Raw genomic sequence first — 20,870 nt, 5'->3', positions numbered from 1 at the left:
TTATGTATTATAATTTCTGTGATCACATATTCAAGTTTAAAAAAAGCAAAAATGACATACAATAAAGATGTTGACAATATGTACAAAATTGGGAGGAAAAACCAAGGCATGAAAATTAACAAACTCTTACATGTCAATTCTGGAGCACAAAATAACAGCAGCAAAATGAGGAAGACGAGGAGGCTGCGCCACTTATTCTCTGCAATTTTCACTGAGTGGCTACTCAGATCCTTAGAAAACTTGAAACTAGGAAGATGCTAGCACTCAATGCCAAGTGACAGCTTTGTCACACATGGCCTGTCACAGCATATGGAGGAGACAACTACACTAATGCTCCAGCTCTGACCCAACCACAGTCAACTCTGTCTTCAGGTCTGCGCCAAAGATATACCTTCCCACGGTTGGCAGTTCCCTTCATGCGGGGGACAAATGTCGATCTCCTAGACTCTATGCTGCCTGGGCCCATGAGGCTGGGGGGCTTCTCTTCGCCCCCAACACTAGTCATTGTCTGCCAGCCATGCTCAGGACACCCAGCAAATATTAAATGATGGCCATTTCATTGTCAGTATAATTATTTTAAGTAACTGCTTAACTGAAATTGTAGATGATCAACATCAATTTCAATTGCACACGGGCCACACAGAAATAGTGCTGCGTGTTTATTACATCCACATCAATTGCTGTAAGTGGCCCAGTGGGGTTTCTTAATCAGACATACAAATGATCCCACAGGTATTGTAAGCTTCATGCTCAACTAAAAGGATACAGTATTCTCAGATTTTTGTCCAGACTCTGACTACATTGAAGGGCCATTTGGGATGACATTGGGACCAGAGCTTGATGCTGAATTTTAACTCAAAGCATAGAGAGGGGAAGACACAAGAAGAGAGAAAAAAAGGAAGCATTCTTTTTCTTTGTTCCTCCCCTACACATTCCTTAATCTTTTCTTTCCAACACACAGTCTAAATGCATACATGCCAGCCTCCCTTCAGGGCTCTGCTTGCTACTCAGAAACACACACACACACACACACACACACACACACACACACCCCACACACACACCACATACACACACACACTCACACTTTCGGCTGCTCTTTTTCCCAAACAATACCTGCATTCTGATTTCACAGGCTTTGAAGAGGAAGGACCAAAAACCTAAAAACAATTTTATGAATAAATGGCTCCACCTCTTCCCTTCGAAAGTGACAGAAAGGAACAATGGCATAGACAAGACAAGCTCAATTATTCTGGGGTTTAAGATAATAGCAGGCTTCAGTTGTTAATCAAAATGATATTTTATTTTCCAAGCTCGGTTTTGATTACCAAACTGTTACACATTAAAACTGCAGAAGACACACATTTTAATAGTACATGGATTAGTCGATGATGAAAAGCAATTATGGAGTAGAAGAATTTGTGTTTCTAGTGCTTCATGCCACAGGGCAAGAGATGTCTAGACATGAAACTGTCTGGCTTCAGATTTCACATCACTATTAAACATATGGTATATACTTACTTCTAATCTGTTTCACAATGGGTTTTAGGAGATCCAGCCACACCTAGAAGGGAAAAAAGAACAGATTGAGACCTAAGTTCTCAATGAAAGAGTGCAGGTATTTTGAGATTTTGTTTAAAGCTGTTTAAAATCAAAATATTTTTGAGGATATGAGGCCGTCTGTTCCATTTTTCTCCAGAATGCCGGATCTTACGTTGTCTACCACTTTTATAAAACAGATCCTAATTTGCTGATATTATCCCTGAGCTTGAAAATTAAAATTGCTCCTAGACTCAGATACACATGGTTAACTAAGAAGTTTTCTATTCTCATTTATACATTTATCATATTTACCTATTTGGAAAATATTAATGAATGATTTCATTTGTGACTACCAGCCGAGTGAAATACGTACATTCCTTATTGAAACAGAATACACAGATGTGTGAGTGTCTAGAACAGCACATCTTTGAGGGATGCGGAAAGGGAATGAATATTTACAGAACACCACCTCTGCACCATGCACTACCTATAAGCTACTGACCTCTCCAGACAAGGCCAGAGGGATTCTTGTTACCCAGGAGTGACATCTGAGACTTGCAGAGGCTAATTTGCCCCAGGTCCCTCAGCTAGAGAGTGACACTGCTAGGACTGAAATCCAGTCTAACTTCAAAGTCCAGACTCTCTTTCACACATCTGCTTCTTGGCACACAGTCTGGATACCGAAATTTTCAAGGAAGAGAGAAACCTGCTGCCCTTATTAATAAAATGTAAGTTGACCATCCCATTTCATGTGTTTTTTTCTTTAAACTCCCCCTTGAATTTCTAGTCATTTGAAAGGGTTCCACAGAAGCTCATATTTGCATATATGACAAAACTAAGTTAATGTGCTTAATAGAAAGAGGGTTTTATAAGTAAATATGAAAACGAGAAACAGCCCTTTAGAAAATCAAGCTGAGAACCACAGATAATTTACAAAGAGAAAATGCCAACAGCTAACAGAAAACTGTTGATGTTCAGGAGTGATTTGCACTAGAAATGCAAATTAAAACAATTAAATACCATTTCCACCCATTAAATTTCCATCTAGATATGGCTGTACACACACTTGCTTGCATGTTTATATTTTATAATAGCCAAAGTTGGCCAGGGTTCAGGGAAGCAGGCACCATCTTACTCTACTGATAGATATATGGATTAGTACAACTTTTCTGGAGACTTATTAGAGAATCAGGACCTAAGCCCTAAAAAGTATTACCCAGCCATTTCACTTTGGGAAATTATGCATTTCTGCACACACAAGGAATACTAATTGCAGCATTTTTATCATCATAAACATTTTTACAGTAACCTAAATTAAGTAGAATAATGTACATCGTTATGACACATTACCATGCAGGCATTAAAAATCAAAAGACAGGCCAGGTGCGGTGGCTCACACCTGTAATCCCAGCACTTTGGGAGGCCGAGGCAGGTGGATCACAAGCTCAGGAGTTCGAGACCAGCCTAGCCAACATGGTGAAACCCCATCTGTACTACAAATATAAAAATTAGCTGGGCACAGTGGCGGGCACCTGTAATCCCAGCTACTTGGGAGGCTGAGGCAGGAGAATCACTTGAACCCAAGAGACGGAGGTTGCAGTAAGCCAAGATCACGCCACTGCACTCTAGCCTGGGGGACAGAGCGAGACTCCGTCTTGAAAAAAGAAATAAATAAATAAATTCAAAAGACAGGAGTCACAGGAGAGCCTAGACCTTTATTGAGATTTCCATGGCAGGGCAAGGCAGGGTACACAGTTTAGGACTGGCCCGTTGGAACAATTTTGGCAATCTCTTAATTATAGGAGCGGTCTGGAGTTGCCTGTTACCAGGCGCTGAGATGATTCAGGCAGAGGAATACTGCTCCCAGGGATGGGCAGGTCAGATAAAGGAGGCAGCCCTGGGTTGGTTTCTTTGTATATCAAAGGTGGGTACCCCCAGCTGGGCCCTGCTAGCTCTAAGGATTGGCTAGCACTGGAAGCTGCAGTCTCTTCTTAGCCAGAAAGGTCTTTTAAGATGTCAAAACACCACAATATGCAGAAAATTCTATACATATGCAATACACATGGAAGGGGCAGAGGTAGGGAGCAAGCTTCCCTGAAAATGACCCTGTGCTAAGATCTCAAAGGGAAGAAAGACAAGCAGAAGCTATGAAAACAGACAGTAAAAACCCTAGTCCTGATGCCCGGATGATCACCATGGCTGCAGAGCAGGGCTGGTGGGTCAGGAAGAGGCCTGGCCCCGCCAAGGCCACATTCAGATGCTTTGTCCTTATCCTAAGAGCAATGGGAAGGAACTACCCCATGGGGAGGACATGATTAGATTTGTATTTTTAAAAGATGAGTCTGGCAGCGTGAGAACAGGTTAGAAGGAGCAAGAATGGATGCAGGTTGAGCTGTTGGCAATTGTCCAGGCAAGACAGGATGGTATTTTGGACCAGAATGGCAGAAGTAGAGTTTGAGAAAGTAGGTGGATTCAAGAACAACTGAAGAGGTAACAACCATTGGAATGCACTGATGGATACGATGCCCAGGGAAGGAGGTAACAATAACCGGAATGACACTGAGATTTCTGCAGCGGGCATCTGGGCAGACACTGGTGCCACCTCCAGAGATAGCAAGCACTGCAGGATGACTGGGACTGAGAGGTTCTAGCCGAGTTAATTTTCTGAGGTGCCCTTGGATCATACAGGGAGAGACAGTATACAAACAATGACACACATTCATCTGGAGCTCAGAGGAGAAGCCTGGGCAAGACATCTCACATTTAGAAGCTGCCACCACCATGACTCCATGGAGGATAAGACGGCCAGCGTAGAGTCTAAAGAATTAAAATGAATGAGCGTTGGCCAATATGTCCACCATGGACAGCCAGGTAGGAGCAGAGGAGGCGTGAAGTAAAGGGAGGAGAGAACTGTGTCATGGACATCATGGGATGACAGTGTCCGCAAAGGAAGAAACTGAGAACTGTCTCAAACTCACACCCGTCCTTGATTCAGTGATTCAGCAGGTCACTTGACCCAGGGTTGGGTCTGAACGTCTGGTACATGGGGAAGAGGATGAATGGCTTCATCAAGAAACTTGGCTGTGAAGCAAGAGGCAACAGAATGGGGGGTAGCTGGCTGGGGAATCAGGTAAGGGTATTGTTCACTTGCTTGTTTTGTTGTTGTTTGAGACAGCATCTCACTGTCACCCAGGCTGGAGTGCAGTGGCGCAGCCTCAACTTCCCAGGCTCAGGCAATCCTCCCACCTCAGCTTCCCGGGTAGCTGGGACTACAGGCACATGCCACCATGCCTGGCTAACTTTCGTATTTTTTGTAGAGACAGGGTTTCGCCATGTTGCCCAGGCTGGTCTCGAAATCCTGGGCTCAAGCAATCCACCTGCCTCGGACTCCCAAAGTGCTGGGATTACAGGCATGAGCCACTTTGCCCAACCCATTTACTTGTTTTTAACTGGAATGACCTGCATGTATTTAAGAAAGGGAGGGGTTAAAAATAGGGGCAAGAGGCAATGACCGATATCCAAAGAGACCTGAGATGATGCGAACACAGAGCTCTAAAACCCAGGACACTGGCTTAGGATGGAAACAACATCCTAAGGGATAGGGATAGGGACAGGCTAATGACAGGAGGATGAACCTCCTTCGATCTGTGAGAGGGATAGGGACAGGCTAATGACAGATCGAAGGAGGTTCACCTTTCTGTGTTAGGAAAACAAGAAAATTCCTCTCTGATGCCTTCTGCTTCGCTTGTAAAATCAGAGGGCTGGAGGATACAGGAGAGTGGAGAAGTTTCCAAACAGTCATGCTGCCTGAGAGGGTGAGTTAACCAGAGAGCGCACTGGGAGCCTGCTGTCCCGGCCACTAAACTCTCTTGCCACTGCCAGGGTGGCCACAGAACCAGCCTAAACTTCTGCAAACTCCCCAGGACGAATCAATGACACTTTGGCAGTGCAGTTGCCTATTTTATGAATTGTTTTTAAACATCTCTCCTCTGTTTCTGCCATTTCTGTGGAAAGCATCAAACACAAGCACCGATTTGAGCCAAGGGAGCATGTGGTTTTATAACACGTGGGGCTGGGAGCACAAGATGGGCCTGGGTAATTCAGTGTGTTCAGCAGCTCCGCAGCGGGAACACTGCAAGAAGCCGATCACACACCAATGCAACCAGGCTGGGTGAGGACGCATGGCCTGTGAGGACCTATCTGTTTCCCATTGAGATTGCAGAGCTGAGGGAGAAGGTCTGGGGCACGCTGGACTTAAACCATTAGAAATGGATGAGCTGGGAGCAGCAAAAAGAAAAAAGAGGTTGCCACTCAACTGCAGTGAAAGCACTGGCCTTTGCTATGCAGGGAGGGTCACAGGGAGGCGAGCGGAGCTGGACTAGGTCATCCTGGGCTAGTCACTTTTTCCCGCATCCTAAGCACACAGAAACCAGTTACCGATGAGTTAAAAGGTAACAAAAACACCATAAGCTTTCTCTAGAGGGTCACATTTGTTATGATCTCTTTAACCCCAAACCCCTACCCCTTCAACCAAACCGTAGCCCCTGTTCTCACTGAAATCTATGCCGCTGATCTCTTGAACACACTCACACATCCACATGGCCTGACTGGAAAGGCATCTGGCTGAAATGAATGGACCTCTAGAGAAATCTCATTGCCCATCAGTAGGATTCAAAGATGCACCTGCTTACTGAACCCAGGCGCCTCTGCCAGGGTTTGAAGGCCTACTGTATTTATTAGTTTGCTGAGGCTGCCATAACGAAGTACCACAGACTGGATGGCCTAACTACAGAAATTTATTCCCCTACCATTCTGGAGGCTGCAGGTGCCAGCAGCTGTGGGTTCTCCTAGAGCCGCCATCCCTGGCTTCTGGACAGCTGCCACCTCGCTGCATCCTTGCCTGGTCTTTCCCCTGTGCGAGCATTTCCAGTGTCTGTGTCCAAGTGGCCTCTTTTAAGGAGTAGGGCCTACATACACCAAGGGCCTCGCTTTAACTTAATCACCCCTTCAGAGACTTAAGCTGAACGCTCACGCCTGTAATCCTAGCACTTTGGGAGGCCGAGGTGGGTGGATCATCTGAGATCAGGAGTTTGAGACCAGCCTGGCCAACATGGCGAAAACCCATCTCTACTAAAAGTATAAAAATTAGCCAGCCGTGGTGGTGCATGCCTGTAATCCCAGCTACTCGGGAGGCTGAGGCAGGAGAATTGCTTGAACCCAGGAGGCGGAGCTTGCAGTGATTTGAGACAGCACCATTGCACTCCAGCCTGTGTGACAGAGGAGACTCCATCTCAAAAAAAAAAAAAAAAGCAACATGATCTCTGAATACACTCACATTCTGAGGAATTCAGGGTTAGGGTTTCAACACACACAATTTTGGAGGGGACAAATTCAGCCCGTAGCACTGTTCTTCCACAATTCAGCTGCAATACCACCTTTGAGCCCATCTTGCTCCATTTCAGTCAGGCGCCCTGTTTTCTTTCCTCCAATCCGATTTGTCTCTGATGCCCTGTTAATGCTACTTTCCCCGTTTGGAACACATGCGTGCTTTGCACATCATTAGGTGACCTTGGCGTTGTGTGAGCATCATACAGTGAACTTATACACACCTAGGTGGCATAGCCTACCACTCACCAAGGCCAGGTACAGCCTACTGCTGTCAGGCTGCAAACCTGCACAACTGCTTACTGTGCTGAATACTGAGGGCAACTCCAACACAGTGGCAACGACCTGTGCATCTAAACACAGAAAAGGTACAGTGAAGACCCAAGATTATAATCTCATGGGACCACCATCGTACATGCAGTCTGTCATCCACGAGGTCAGTATGTGGCGTGTGGCTGTACTCGGAAGTGAGAGGAGATATTAAGGCCAACGTATCAAAGGCAGGGCAAGCTGAATCACTATCCCCAAAGCTGTTCTCCTCTTTCTCAAAACATCCTTTTTCCCCCGATTATTTTGGTGGGTGATGTTTTAGGTGGATTTCATAAGCAACTGGAATGTTTGAGGTGTTTTGGAAAGGGTCTTATTAAAAGATAATCAATTATTTGATATGAGAGCAGGGGCAGGGAAGGGACTAATAGTTCTTGAGCACCTACTGTGTGCCAGGCAGTGGGTAAGTGCTTCACACATTCTCATTTAATATTCACAACAATGTGGTCATTTCACACATGAATGAAGGCAAGCTCAGAGGGCTTATTCAAGCTGCTCGATGTCACATAGCTGGAATCTGACATCAAGTCCAGCTGAATCCAAGACTAATATGCTTCCCTCCAAAGCTAAAGGACTCAACAAAAGTTCAGTTCTCTTCTTAACTACCAAAACAGCATATGACAAAAACAACCTATCAACTGTAACACATATAGGAGCCAAGAAAATATTTGTCATAGAAAAATATCCAGTGTCTACAATTCATTGCAACAAATTAGTCTTTCTGCAGTTGACTCCTAAAAGAAAAAGAAAGAGCCATGCGCGGTGCCTCACGTCTGTAATTCCAGCACTTTGGGAGGCTGAGGCAGGCGGATCACAAGGTCAAGAGATCGAGACCATCCTGGCTAACATGGTGAAACCCCGTCTCTACAAAAAATACAAAGAAAATTAGCTGGGCGTGGTGGCAGGTGCCTGTAGTCCCAACTACTCGAGAGGCTGAGGCAGGAGAATAACTTGAACCTGCGAGGTGGAGATTACAGTGAGCCAAGATCGCGCCATTGCACTCCAGCCTGGGTGACAGAGCGAGAAAAAAGAAAAAAAGAAAAAGAAAGAAACAAAAAAACTTTACTTTGAATTCTTTGTAATAATTTGTTTCAAAGTAATTTTAAAAATTATTTTACTTTATTAATTTTACATTTGGTTATATTTAGAAGATATGTTAAGTGTGGCTTTCCTTGTAAACACCTATCACTTTCTAGAGATTTTCACTTCTGGTCAAAATAGAGTAACAGGGACTGGATTTATTGTCCTATACAAAGCAACTCCAAAAATGGAGAAAATATATAACACAACAGATCTGAAAACATGGGACACCAAGCAGTGAGAAACGGTGATCTCCAAGAGACAGGAAAATGAAAATGCGATCCCTGTGAGCGCCCGAGCCTGCTGCCTTGAGTGAGTTTCCAGGCTCTGGCGTAGGAAGGAGGAACACAGGTAGGATGTGGCCAAATCCATGAGTGGAAGAGATGGAGGGGAGAGTTCAGGGGGGCCAAAGGGATGCGGGTTCACAGGACAGAGTACCAGGGAGTAGAGAGATACCCAAAAAAAACTTAGGAGAGCCACAGGGGGTTATCCTTGAATGTGTGGGAAGTAGTCAAGGTCAGGAAAAAAAAAAAAAAAAACAGAAATGTATTAGAGGTAACAGTGCCTGGTGCTCACAGGGGGCCAGGAATACTACCTATTCCCATCAGCCAGTCTGGAAAACCTCATGATTCCTGGGGCCTTGGCAGAACGCTGAAGAGTCACACTTTAGTAGTCGGGAACAATTCACCCCAGACTATGCCCTACAGTGTCCAGGCTAACAAGTCTTAAAAACCAAATCCAAAAGGATCAAATCGCTTCCAAATAACTATATCCCAGAAAAAATTCAATAAAACTTACAGTAATACAGAAGTATGCAGCATATCTGACATCCAATTTTTAAAAATCAGGTACAAGAAGCAGGAAAATGCGACCCACAAGGAAACAACAAAAATCAATAAAAACTAACCTAGAACTCACATGAATGACAGACTCCATAGAGAAGGACACGAAAATAATTATTCTAACTATATTCCATATGTTTGAAAAGTTGAGATATGGAAGATATAAAAAAAGATCCAAGCTAAACTTCTACAGTGAAAACTATACTGTGAGATATAAAATGTTATGCTCTCTGGATGACTGTAACAGCAGATCAGCACTGCAGAAGAAAATATTAGTAAACTTGAAGACCTAACAATAGAAATAATCCAAAATGAAACACACACAAAATTTAAAAAGCAACAAAACTGTAGAACACTTTAAGCAGCCTAATGTACAGTAAGTCCTCACTTACCATTGTCAATACGTTCTCAGAAAACTGCTACTATAAGCAAAAGGAAGGATAACAACAAAGGATATAAAATGAAGTCATCAAAAAATTTCAATTGAAAGGAAGGCAGATAAAAGGAACAAAAGATGATGGCTAGACAAAAAGAAAACAAACAGCAAGGTGTTCAATTTAAACTATATCAATAATCACATTAAATGTAAATGGTCTAACCCCTCCACCCCCATTAAAAGGCAAGGATTGTTAGTCTGGATTAAAAAAGAAAAAAGCAAGTATATGCTGCCTACAAAAATACACTGCTAATGTAAAGACACAAATAAGTTAAACAAAAAAGGGTGAAAGTATACCATACTAAAAAATAATAATTTAAAAACTGAAGTGGCTATATTAGTGTTGGACAATGCAGATGTCAGAATAAAGAATATTGCTGGGGATTTTAAAAAGGGTAATTTCTTGGCCAGGCTCAGTGGCTCATGCCTAATCCCAGCACTTTGGGAGGCTGAGGCAGGTGGATTACCTGAGGTCAGGAGTTCGCGACCAGCCTGGCCAACATGGTGAAACCCTGTCTCTGCTAAAAATACAAAAATTAGCCGGGCGTGGTGGCGGGCACCTGTAGTCCCAGTTAGGAGGCTGAGGCAGGAGAATCACTGGAACCTGGAAGGCGGAGGTTGCAGTGAGCTGAGATTGTGCCACTACACTCCAGCCTGGGCAACAGAGCGAGGCTGTCTCAAAAATAAATAAATAAATAAATGAAATTTTAGAAGGGTAATTTCTTAATGATAATGGAGTCACTTAGTCAAGAGCACGAAACCATCTTAAATATTTATACATTTAATAACAATTTTAAAATACATGATGAGGAAACTGATGAGACTGCAAGGAGAAACAGTCATGTACTGCATAGTGACATTTCAGTCAAGAACAGGCGCATAATACGTCAGTGGTATATATTATAATGCTGTATTTTTTACTGTACCTTTTTTAGTTTAGAAACACAAATACTTACCATTATAATTGCCTATTGTATTCAGTTCAGTAATATGCTATAGAGACAACCGTATAGCCTAGGTGTGCAGTAGGCTACACCACCTGTTTGTGTAAGTACACTCTGTGATGTTCGCACAATGAAATTGCCTAAAAACACATTTCTCAGAACATATACCCATCGTTAAGTGACGCATGACTGTAGACAAATCAACAATTATAATTACAGAGATTTTTAATATTTCTTTCTCAATATTAGTATGTAGGCAGAAAATAAATAATAGATTTGAACAACAGTATCAACCAACGTAACCTCATTGAAATATATTGAATATCCTACCCAACACAGAACATACAGTCTTTTCCAAGTGCATGTAAAACATTTGCCAACATAAGACATATTCTGGACCATAAAACAAGTATCAGTAAATTACTTTAAAAGCTTCATGTCATATGAACTATGATTTCTGACCACTATGGAATTCAATAATAAAGCAACAATTGAAGAATTTGTGAAAAATCTCCCATAGATTTAGAAATGAAATACCATACTTTTAAATAAAGAAGAAACCAAGGGGAAATGGGAAAGTATTGAAAATGAAAACACAATTTGTGGATGCCACAAAGAAATCAACCTTTGTGGGATGTCACAAAAAAACCCTATTAATTTTAAAAATAATCTATTACAATTTAAACATATGTAATCTAGGAAATTAGATAATTCAAATAAGGAAAATTTTTAAAAATATGTTTTTCACCATTAGGAGATCATCATTATTAACACTTTAGGGAAGTGGTTCTCAAAGTTGAGCATGTATTAAAATTGCCCTAAGTAAGGGCTTGTTCAAACATACACCACTGGGCCCTGTTCCCAGAGTTCCTAATCTGGGATGCGGCCCTGAGAATGTGCATTCCTAGCCAGTTCTCAGGTGATGTGGATGCTGCTTGTTGGTCTGGGGACCATGCTTTAAGAACCACTGCCTTAGTACATACATTTCCATATCTCTCATTATATGTGATGTGTATGAATATAAACATTCATATACTTTTTAAAAACCAAAATGAGATTTTTTATTTTTTTGAGACAGGGTCTTATTCTGTCACCCAGGCTGGAGTACAGTGGCGCGATCTTGGCTCAATGAAACCTCTACCTTCTGGGTTCAAGTGATCCTCTTGCCTCAGCCCCCTCAAGTAGCTAGGACTACAGGTGTGAGCCACCATGCTAGTTTTTGTATTTTTGTATTTTTTGTAGAGGGGTTTCACCATGTTTCTCAGGCTGGTCTTACACTCCTGAGCTCAAGTGATCCACATGCCTCAGCCACCCAAAGCGCTAGGATTACAGGCGTGAGACATCTTGCCTGGTCACCAAAATAAAATTTTAAAAATGTTTTCATATTTTATCTAACCCCATCTGTGCAGAATATTATCAATTAAATATGTAATCAGTATAAAAACATGATTAATGAGATATTTTGCTTTCTTTGCAAAGCTTTTGCTTTTGCTTTGCTTTCTTTGCTACTCTTTGGAATTCCATGTCTATTTCATACTTAGATTACATTTCAATTTGCACTAGCTATGTTTCAAGTGCTCATTACCTAAAGCTTAAGAACTTTGGATAAATGAAAATATAATTTTGTCTAAGACTTCTTTCCCTCTACATAATGTAGTATACCATAGTCTGTTTATCCATTCTTCTCTTGATGGCACATGTGCGATTTCCAGTTTGGAGTTATGAATAAAACTGCAAAGAATATTTTTATACTTATTTTTATGGACATAAGCTTTCATTTCTCTTACGTAAATACTTAGGAGTAGAACTGCTGTGTCAAAAAAATTAGTGTATATTTAGTTTAATAAGAATCCTACCAGACTCTTTTCAAAATTGTTTTATCAGCTACTTCTTTTTTCAAAGATTTGTAACTCTCCATTTTGTAAACTTTCCTCTCATCAAATACTCAGGCAATATTCAAGTTCCTTCAATTAACTAAAGAACGTCCTTATTGATGATCTGTCGAAACTAATGTCCAAACCAAGACCATGTTTCATATCTGGTTATGTCCTCTAAGTCTCTCTTCATCTATCCTACTACCTCTCCCTACCTTCCCTTTTTGACAACACTAATCTGGTGAAGGGAATCTGTGTTTAATAAAATTTGAACTGAAAATCGTAGAATATGGTTTTACGTATTTACCAAAAAAGCTTTAAATGAAAAAGAAATTAAAGACAGATCTGTAAACCAAACTACAAAATCAAATGTAGTACAGGCTATCCCTATGCACTTGTGTACTGAACTCATTAAGTAGGATGTGGTATTAGAGATATATGTGAAGGGAAGCTTTGGAATCAAACCAAGACAATATTACAATGCAATGTGTGGGGTTTCAGGGAGCCCGGACTTGGAGGGAAGCTTTAATACCTACAATCTTTACTTCTTAACCAGGATTCAGCAGACCTCAGGCATGGTCCTTGCAAAACATCAATTACTCAGTTTAAACTATTTTAAAATCATTTGTTTAATTTTCATTAGCTTCGAATGACTCATTTCAAAAGATTTCACATGGGTATTACGGTTAATTGAACTCTTAAAAATTGTGGTAAGAAGAGTTAACATGAGATCTACCCTCTCAAAATTTTAAGCATGCAACACAGTGTTAACTATAGACAAAATGCTATACAACCCTTTAAACTATCATTTGCTTATTCTGCTGTATACCTTTTTCCTTTTCAACCTTTAAAAAATATTTAATATTAAAATAAACAGATGCTTAAAACTACAAAAAGCAGGCTGGGTGTGGTGGCTCATGCCTATAATCCTAGCACTTTGGGAAGCCGAGGCAGGCTGATCACCTGAGGTCAGGAGTTCGAGACCAGCCTGACCAACATGGAGAAACCCCATCTCTACTAAAAATACAAAATTAGCTGGGCATGGTGGCACATGCCTGTGATCCTAGCTACTCGGGAGGCTGAGACAGGAGGATCACTTGAACCTGGGAGGCGAAGGTTGCAGAGAGCCGAGATTGCGCCACTCCACTCCAGCCTGGGCAACAAGAGTGAAACTCTGTCTCAAAAAGTAATAATAATAATACTGCACAAAGCAAATGTATAGCTTAGTGAATTATTAGATGGTAAACACCCTTGTATCTATCAACCAAGTCAAGAAATCAAACTCTGCTGGTCAACTCCTTCCAAACTGAACTCCCGCCCTCTACAGGTAACCACTATGCAGAGTTTCATCGTAACTGCGTAAGTCTGTAATGTGTTATTTTGCCACATGGTGCATCTTTATACACCAGAGTTTAGTCTTAAGACTAAACCACTCTGGCCTTGAGACTCATGAATGGCTTAGCACCATCCCCTTGGGTAATAAATATGTTTTCACTCAGAGTTCATGGGAGATCTGGTTAAAAGTGTGTGGTGCCCCCACCCCCAAATTGCTTAGTCTTTATAGTCTTAAGACTAAACTCTAGTGTATAAAGATGCACCATGTGGTGAAATAAAACATTACAAACATATGCAGTTACTCTGAAACTCTGCATAGAGGTTACTTGTAGAGGGCAGGAGTTTATATTGTTTAATCTATAGCTTCCTCTTCCATCTCTTTCTTTTCCTCACTGTTGACTTGTAGGGTTTCCTGGAGTTTGGATTTTGCTGACTGCACACTCACAGTACTCTTCAACATGATCATCTTCCCTGTAGTTTCTACAGTTTGGCAGCTGGATCCACCTGGATCCTTTGGCAAGGCCAAACGTGGTATCTCAGGAAGAACACATTGAAGTCTCTGTTTTTTAAATATCATTATGACCTTGATACATTTTTGTTACTCATTTTTATGTGAAAATTGTTTCCTAACCTATTTAGAAGTCATGGTTCAGAGTAGCTTTTCAAAGCTCCCAGAGCTTCCTTGTCTATTGTTTCTGTACAGTGTTGAAGGATATGGAAGCATGCTTTCTCAAGTTCCCTGGCTCGATTGCCCTCCCCTTCTCTGTCATTTCTCTCTGTTGTCCCAACTCAGTTCCATCTGGGCTCCCTTCTCAGTAGTCTCTCTTGAGTGATGGCCTGTCTCAAGGGGCAGTTACTGGTCACTGGAGCACAGCTGCTCCAGCCCTGTTAGGCCTTACCCGTTTCAGCTGCTCTTCTCAAACCATTTCCCTGTGATTTCCAGTGGCAATTTGAGGGTTCTCTTCTGCCACCCATCAGATGCCCTATAGTTTCCTCGTTTCTTCCTAAACACACACCGATGGCGTGCAGGCCTTGGGGCTGGCTGATGTTCTGTCTCCAGCTGCTTGTTCTTTGGGATCTAGGACTTACTGTGGCATCTAGTTTTGCCACAGATGTTGTCTGTGGGTTTTTGATTTTGCTAAGTAGCTGTCTTTATGTACGGCCTTGGGTTTGAGAAGATCTAAAAACTATGCTTCCACCACCACCACCACCTTCTTAGAACTGCATATCCATTTTGAAACATATTAATATTTCTATGTATTTTTTCTTTAACCACTGATATGGTTTGGGTATTTGTCCCCTCCAAATCTTGTTGAAATGTGATTCCCAGTGTTGGGGGTGGGTCCTGGCGGGAGGCGACTGGTTCATGGGGACGGGTCCCTCATGAGTGGTTTAGCACCAGCCCCTTGGGTAATAAGTATGTTTTCACGCAGAGTTCATGGGCGATCCGGCTGTTTGTGTGTGGTGCCTCCCCACCCCCAATTGCTCCCTCTCTTGCGACATGACACGTCTGTTCCTACTTCACCTTCTGCCATGAGTAAAACCTTCCTGAGGCCTCACCATGCTTATAGAGCCTGCAGAACCATGAGCCAATTAAACCTCTTTTCTTTTTTTCTTTTTTTTTAGATGGAGTCTTGCTTTGTTGCCCAGGCTGGAGAGCAGTGGCGTGATCTCAGCTCACTGCAAGCTCCGCCTCCCGGGTTCACACCATTCTCCTGCCTCAGCCTCCGGAGTAGCTGGCACTACAGGCACCCGCCACCACGCCCAGCTAATTTTTCATATTTTTAGTAGAGACGGGGTTTCACCCTGTTAGCCAGGATGGTCTTGATCTCCTGACCTCGTGATCTGCCCGCCTCGGCCTCGCAAAGTGCTGGGATTACAGGCGTGAGCCACCGCGCCAGGCCAAACCTCTTTTCTTTATAAATTACCCAGCCTCAGGTATTTCTTTATAGCAACACAAATGGCCTAACACAAGCACATTTCTTATTCAGGTATGATACGGCCAACAGCTCAGCAGGCCACTGCCATTCAGAAGAGGGTTTATTATTCACAGTTCCCAAGAGGAGGGGGCCCACCACTCCACAAGGAAGTACCAGGGCTGGGCTGGAGGCAGAGGGAGAGGGGGAGGGGGAACAAGGGCAGGATTGCTTCTGTGGGGAGGCGAGGCTGGGCAGGGGAGGCGAGGCTGGGCAGGGGAGGCGAGGCTGGGCAGGGGAGGCGAGGCTGGGCAGGGGAGGCAAGGCTGGGCAGGGTAAGCAGGTTTAGCACTGGCTCATCTGCATCATTTCTGTGGGCTCTGGGGTGTGGCTGGCTCTGGTTGTGGGTACCTGGCCCTGGAGGTGACTGTTGCCTCCTGGAGTGTCAGAACCAGCAGGAAGGAGGTGGCTGGATAGGCCTCTGGATTGGTTAATTGGCAAATAAAAGGTACACTCACAGGGAGCCATTTGCCATCTCTAAGAATTGGCTAGCCCGGGGAGGGGAAGTAGCTCCCCAGTCAACAAGCCCTCAGGTGTCAGAGAGTACAGAAAATTAAAAAGTACAGAGGGAAAAGATCAGGGGTTGCCAGGGGCTCATGAGGAGAGAGCGATGAACTGGAGGAGCACAGGGAAGGATCAGGGCGGTAACACAACTCTGTGTAATACTGTTGTGGTAGATGCAAGTCCAGATACATGTGTCAAAACCCACAGAATGTTCAACAGCAAGAGTGAAGCCTAATGTCAAGTTTGGACCGCAGTGAATGAATGATAATGGATTGACACTGGCCCATCAGCGAGGACACACATGCCACACGAAGGCACAGTGTCAGTAACGGGGGACACTAAGTACAGACAGAGCGGGAGCAGTATATAGGAACCTCTGTACTTCTGGCTCAATTTTGTTGTCAACTTAAAACTGCAATACAAATATTAAATCTATTAATTAAACAAACAAAACACTAAAAGCCCCAAAATCAGTTATTCTCCTTCCCACTTGAGAGCTGGAGCATCTCCCACAGCTGTATTTTCCAAGGGGCCTGTCCTCCCAGACTCTCTGCTTGAGGGGAGGTTTGCCTCCCCCGGGGACCTGCCTGTCAACACAGTCACCATCAGATGGTGCTGCCCCGCGAGGTGACCGAGCCGCTGTATAACCTCACCTCTGCTGGCTTCCCACACCTGCAGGCTGTCCTCGATCCTGTGACATTCTCCATCCTTTACACCTCCCATGTTCCTCAAAAAGCTCCTCCTCACCTCAGAGGTCCTCAGACCCCTAGGAAGAAGCGAGGGCAGACGCTGCGGCTAAGCACAGATGAAGGAGGTGTGTCTGACTCCAGCGGGGTCTAGAAACCTCCAGCAAGGGATGCCTGTCATCCCCGGGAACTGCAGTTTCCATGACCTCCTGGCCCCTCAAAAGCAGTCCCACTATTGACAAAGCTTTTCTTTTAGCATGGAAGACAGAAAATGAATGACAAGGTGCCAATCTTCTTCCTGGAGCTTCGCCAGTATTTATTTATAAGAAACCAGAATTGTTTTTATCAGGCCAGTGAGCATTGTCTTTTTTTTTTTTTTTTTTCCTGAGATGGAGTCTTGCTCTGTCGCCAAGCTTGAGTGCAGTGGTGCGATCTCGGCTCACTGCATCCTCCGCCTCCTGGGTTCAAGTGATTCTCCTGCCACAGCCTCTCAAGTAACTGCGAATATAGACGCGTGCCACCAAACCGGCTAATTTTTGTATTTTTAGTAGAGATGGGGTTTCACCATGTTGGCCAGGCTGGTGTCAATCTCCTGACCTCAAGTGATCTGCCTGCCTCGGCCTCCCAAAGTGCTGGGATTACAGGCATGAGCCACCCACCCAGCCGCAATGTCATTTTAATAAAACAGTGGTGGGCTGGCTTCACTGGTTTCTGAGTTAGATTGCAAAAATGAAATACAACAGATATCTGAGTGCTTACTATGTGCCATGAGACCTGCTGGGCTCATCATTGTAAAGTATCTGATTAGCCCTCATAATAACCTTGTAAAATGGTCATTTATTCCTCTCATTTCTCAGATGAAGTACAAAATCAAGGAAGTTAAGAATCAACCTAGCAGCTAAATGACAAAGCGAATGTTTAAACAGATATACAAGCCACAATGCAGAGCTTTTCCAGCTAGCCTCAATAGGCCAATGAGATAAATTTTCCGCATACAACTATCTCTGCTGTTACGGTTTGTGCAGCTCTTTCCGACGCGAGATCCAAGGACAGGCAGCCACATGCGACATACAGAACATGAGCTTTGGCTAAGAGAGGCTCTGTGTGGATCCTGGTTACACATTTCATTGTTAAGGATTGGGCACATTACTTCTCTGGATTTGCTCACTGTAAAATTTGGGTGATAGAATACCTACCACAGAGATTGGCAAACTACGGCACATGGGCCAAATCCGGCCAGGCTACTCCCTGTTCTGGCACAGGTCCGAAGCAGAGATTGGCTTTTACATTTTTCAGTGGTTAAAAAAAAATTCAAAAGAATCACATTTCGTGATATGTGAAAACTATATGAAAGCCAAATCTCTGTGCCCATAAATAAAGCTGTATTGGAACACAGCCACGTCCATTCATTTCACATCGTCTACGGATGCTTCTGCTCTGTGAAGACAGAGTTGAGTGTAACGAAGCCTCTCACCAGGCCTGAACTTCAGCCAGGCTCCTCTTCTCCATGAGGCCTCAGCCTCAGGCTTCCGTGTCCAGTTTTAGCAAGAATCCTGCGAAGTCCGTTTCGAGGGAGTCCCCTGGCCAGCTCCCGGAACTTGCCCCCGTGGCAATCTAATGGCTTTCTGGCCCTTTCCCAGCCTTCAGACTCTATGTACCAATTAGCAGCCATATTAAGCACGGGGTCTTGATTCCCATGATCAGTAGTGTTTCTACCATGGAAAGCTCAATCTAGACTTTTAAACAGCTGATTAAAACACTGTTCTGTTGTGGAGTGATCCTTTAGGGACAGTGCTGGACAACAGCAAGAGCAAGACAAGAGCCAAGGGCAAGAGCAGGCCAAACTTGCGTGTCAACATTGCAATCAATTCTTTTAATTGACAAGCCTTGGGACAAGTCTAATTAAGGGTAGAACATAATTATTTCATAATGATCAGTAGTTTATTTACAATCTTGAGAAACACATCTTAGACTATGAAAAACCCTTATTTTCCCCTTAAACTCCTTCACATCCTTACTATGAATAAGGCTCTGACTTGGGTATTTATAAGACAGAAATGATGAGAAGCAAGACAGAAGGCCGGGCAGAAATTCAAGCTGCCTAAATTCAACAACTTATTGCCTAGAGACAAGGATTCACAACCTGACATGCCAGGTGCTTTGGGGAAACTAGTTTCCCACGCATCACACACAGAGAAATGGGGTGAACCCAGTTGTTACAGCCCTATGATTGGGCATTTTGAAACCAACCATGCTTTTTCCCAGGTTGGAAGACGGGTGCACAGTCTCCCAAATGAAGACTGGCAGAGGTGATAGTCACGATGGTGATATTAAAAAATAATAGTGATGGCACACCCACGTTCATTGCAGCATGGCTCACAACGGCCAAGAGGTGGCGGCAATGTAAGTGTCCATCCATGGAGGAATGGATACTGGAGACGCGGTGAATATACACAATGGAAATGGTATTTGGCCTTAAAACGGAGGGAAATCTTCTTGTATGCCACCGCACAGATGAACCTCGAGGACATTATGCTGAGTGAGATAAGCCAGTCACGAAAAGACAAAGACCACACGATTCCACTTACTTGATGACGTGTCTAAAGTAGATAGACTCAGTATCAGAAAGCAGAACAGGGGCTGGGGAAGGGGGACTGGGGAGTTATTCAGTGGGTGTAGAGTTTCCACTTCACAAGATAAAAAAATTCTAGAGATCTGCTCTACGACAAAGTACATGTAGTTAACACTTCTGAACTACACACTTACAAATGGTTACAAATGTGTTACTTGTTTTTGATCACAATTTAAAAAATAATAACTATGAAGATGACGATGGTAACAAGTTTCCATAAATAATGCTTTTGGAACACTTTAATGGATCCCAGACACTGGGCTGCACGCTAAGAGACATTGTCAAGCAACTGTGTCTGGGGCAGAGGGGAAAATCCAGCTGGTGCTTACGATACTCACAAGGTGAGATGCTCTTCCTCAGTTCATACAAGCAAGACTGGCCTGTGGCACTTCCAAAATAGACTCTGTCTGATGACCTTTTGGTCATCATTTCTGCTATTGCGTGCTTTCATTGCATTTTGGAACTTTCATTGCATTTGGATCTATAACTATTATTGAAGTTATCGATGTCACATGTTGTAAGGCAGAACTCACTGGATTTTTACAAACTGATTGTATCCACAGAACCAGCATCCAGATCAAGAGAGAGAACACAGCCAAGACCCTGGCAGCAATCCCTGTAACTCCTCCGGTCATTTACGGCATCCCCTCAATTACCACAGATCGATTCTATCAAAAGAACTTCTTTTTTGAGATGGAATCTCACTCTGTCACCCAAACTGGAGTGCAGTGGAACGATCTCAGCTCACTGCAACCTCTGCCTCCTGGGTCCAGACAATTCTCCTGCCTCAGCTTCCTGAGTCACTGGGACTACAGGCGTGCGCCACCACACCCAGCTAGTTTTTGTATTTTTAGTAGAGATGGTGTTTCACTACGTTGGCCAGGCTGGTATCAAACTCCTGACCTTAAGTGATCCTCCTGCCTGAGCCTCACAAAGTGCTGGGATTACAGGCATGAGCCACCACACCCGGCCTCAAAAGAACTTTTAAAAATTGAGGTGGGCGATCACCTGAGGTCAGGAGTTCGAGACCAGTCTGGCCAACATGGTGAAACCCCATCTCTACTAAAAATACAAAAATTAGCCGGGCGTGATGGTGGGCACCTGTAATCCCAGCTACTCAGGAGGCTGAGGCAGGAGAATTGCTTGAACCCAGAAGGCAGAGGTTGCAGTCAGCCAAGCTCGCACCACTGCATTCCTGCACTCCTGCCTGGGCGACAGAGAAAGACACCATCTCAAAAAAAAAAAAAAAAAAAAAAAAATTATATGCAATTAGCTCAGGCTGGAATTCAGTAATTAACAGAGAGTCA

General features: G+C 43.5%; 1 protein-coding gene across 5 annotated transcripts in view; it reads right to left on the bottom strand.

Annotated features, from left to right (window-relative positions):
• FARP1 (FERM, ARH/RhoGEF and pleckstrin domain protein 1) overlaps window positions 1-20,870 on the bottom strand; it is a 311,003-nt gene that overhangs the window by 82,613 nt on the left and 207,520 nt on the right. For all 5 annotated transcript variants that reach the window (XM_019039583.4, XM_019039582.4, XM_019039584.4 and 2 more), the window contains exon 4: window positions 1,522-1,564. In XM_019039583.4, coding sequence (XP_018895128.3) covers window positions 1,522-1,564 — 43 coding nt within the window. The remainder of the gene's footprint in view (window positions 1-1,521; window positions 1,565-20,870) is intronic.

Source organism: Gorilla gorilla, chromosome 14, assembly GCF_029281585.2.
Source record: "Gorilla gorilla gorilla isolate KB3781 chromosome 14, NHGRI_mGorGor1-v2.1_pri, whole genome shotgun sequence".
Taxonomy (NCBI): domain Eukaryota; kingdom Metazoa; phylum Chordata; class Mammalia; order Primates; family Hominidae; genus Gorilla; species Gorilla gorilla.
Note: the sequence above shows the minus strand (reverse complement) of the source record. Positions and strands in the feature narration are given on the sequence as shown.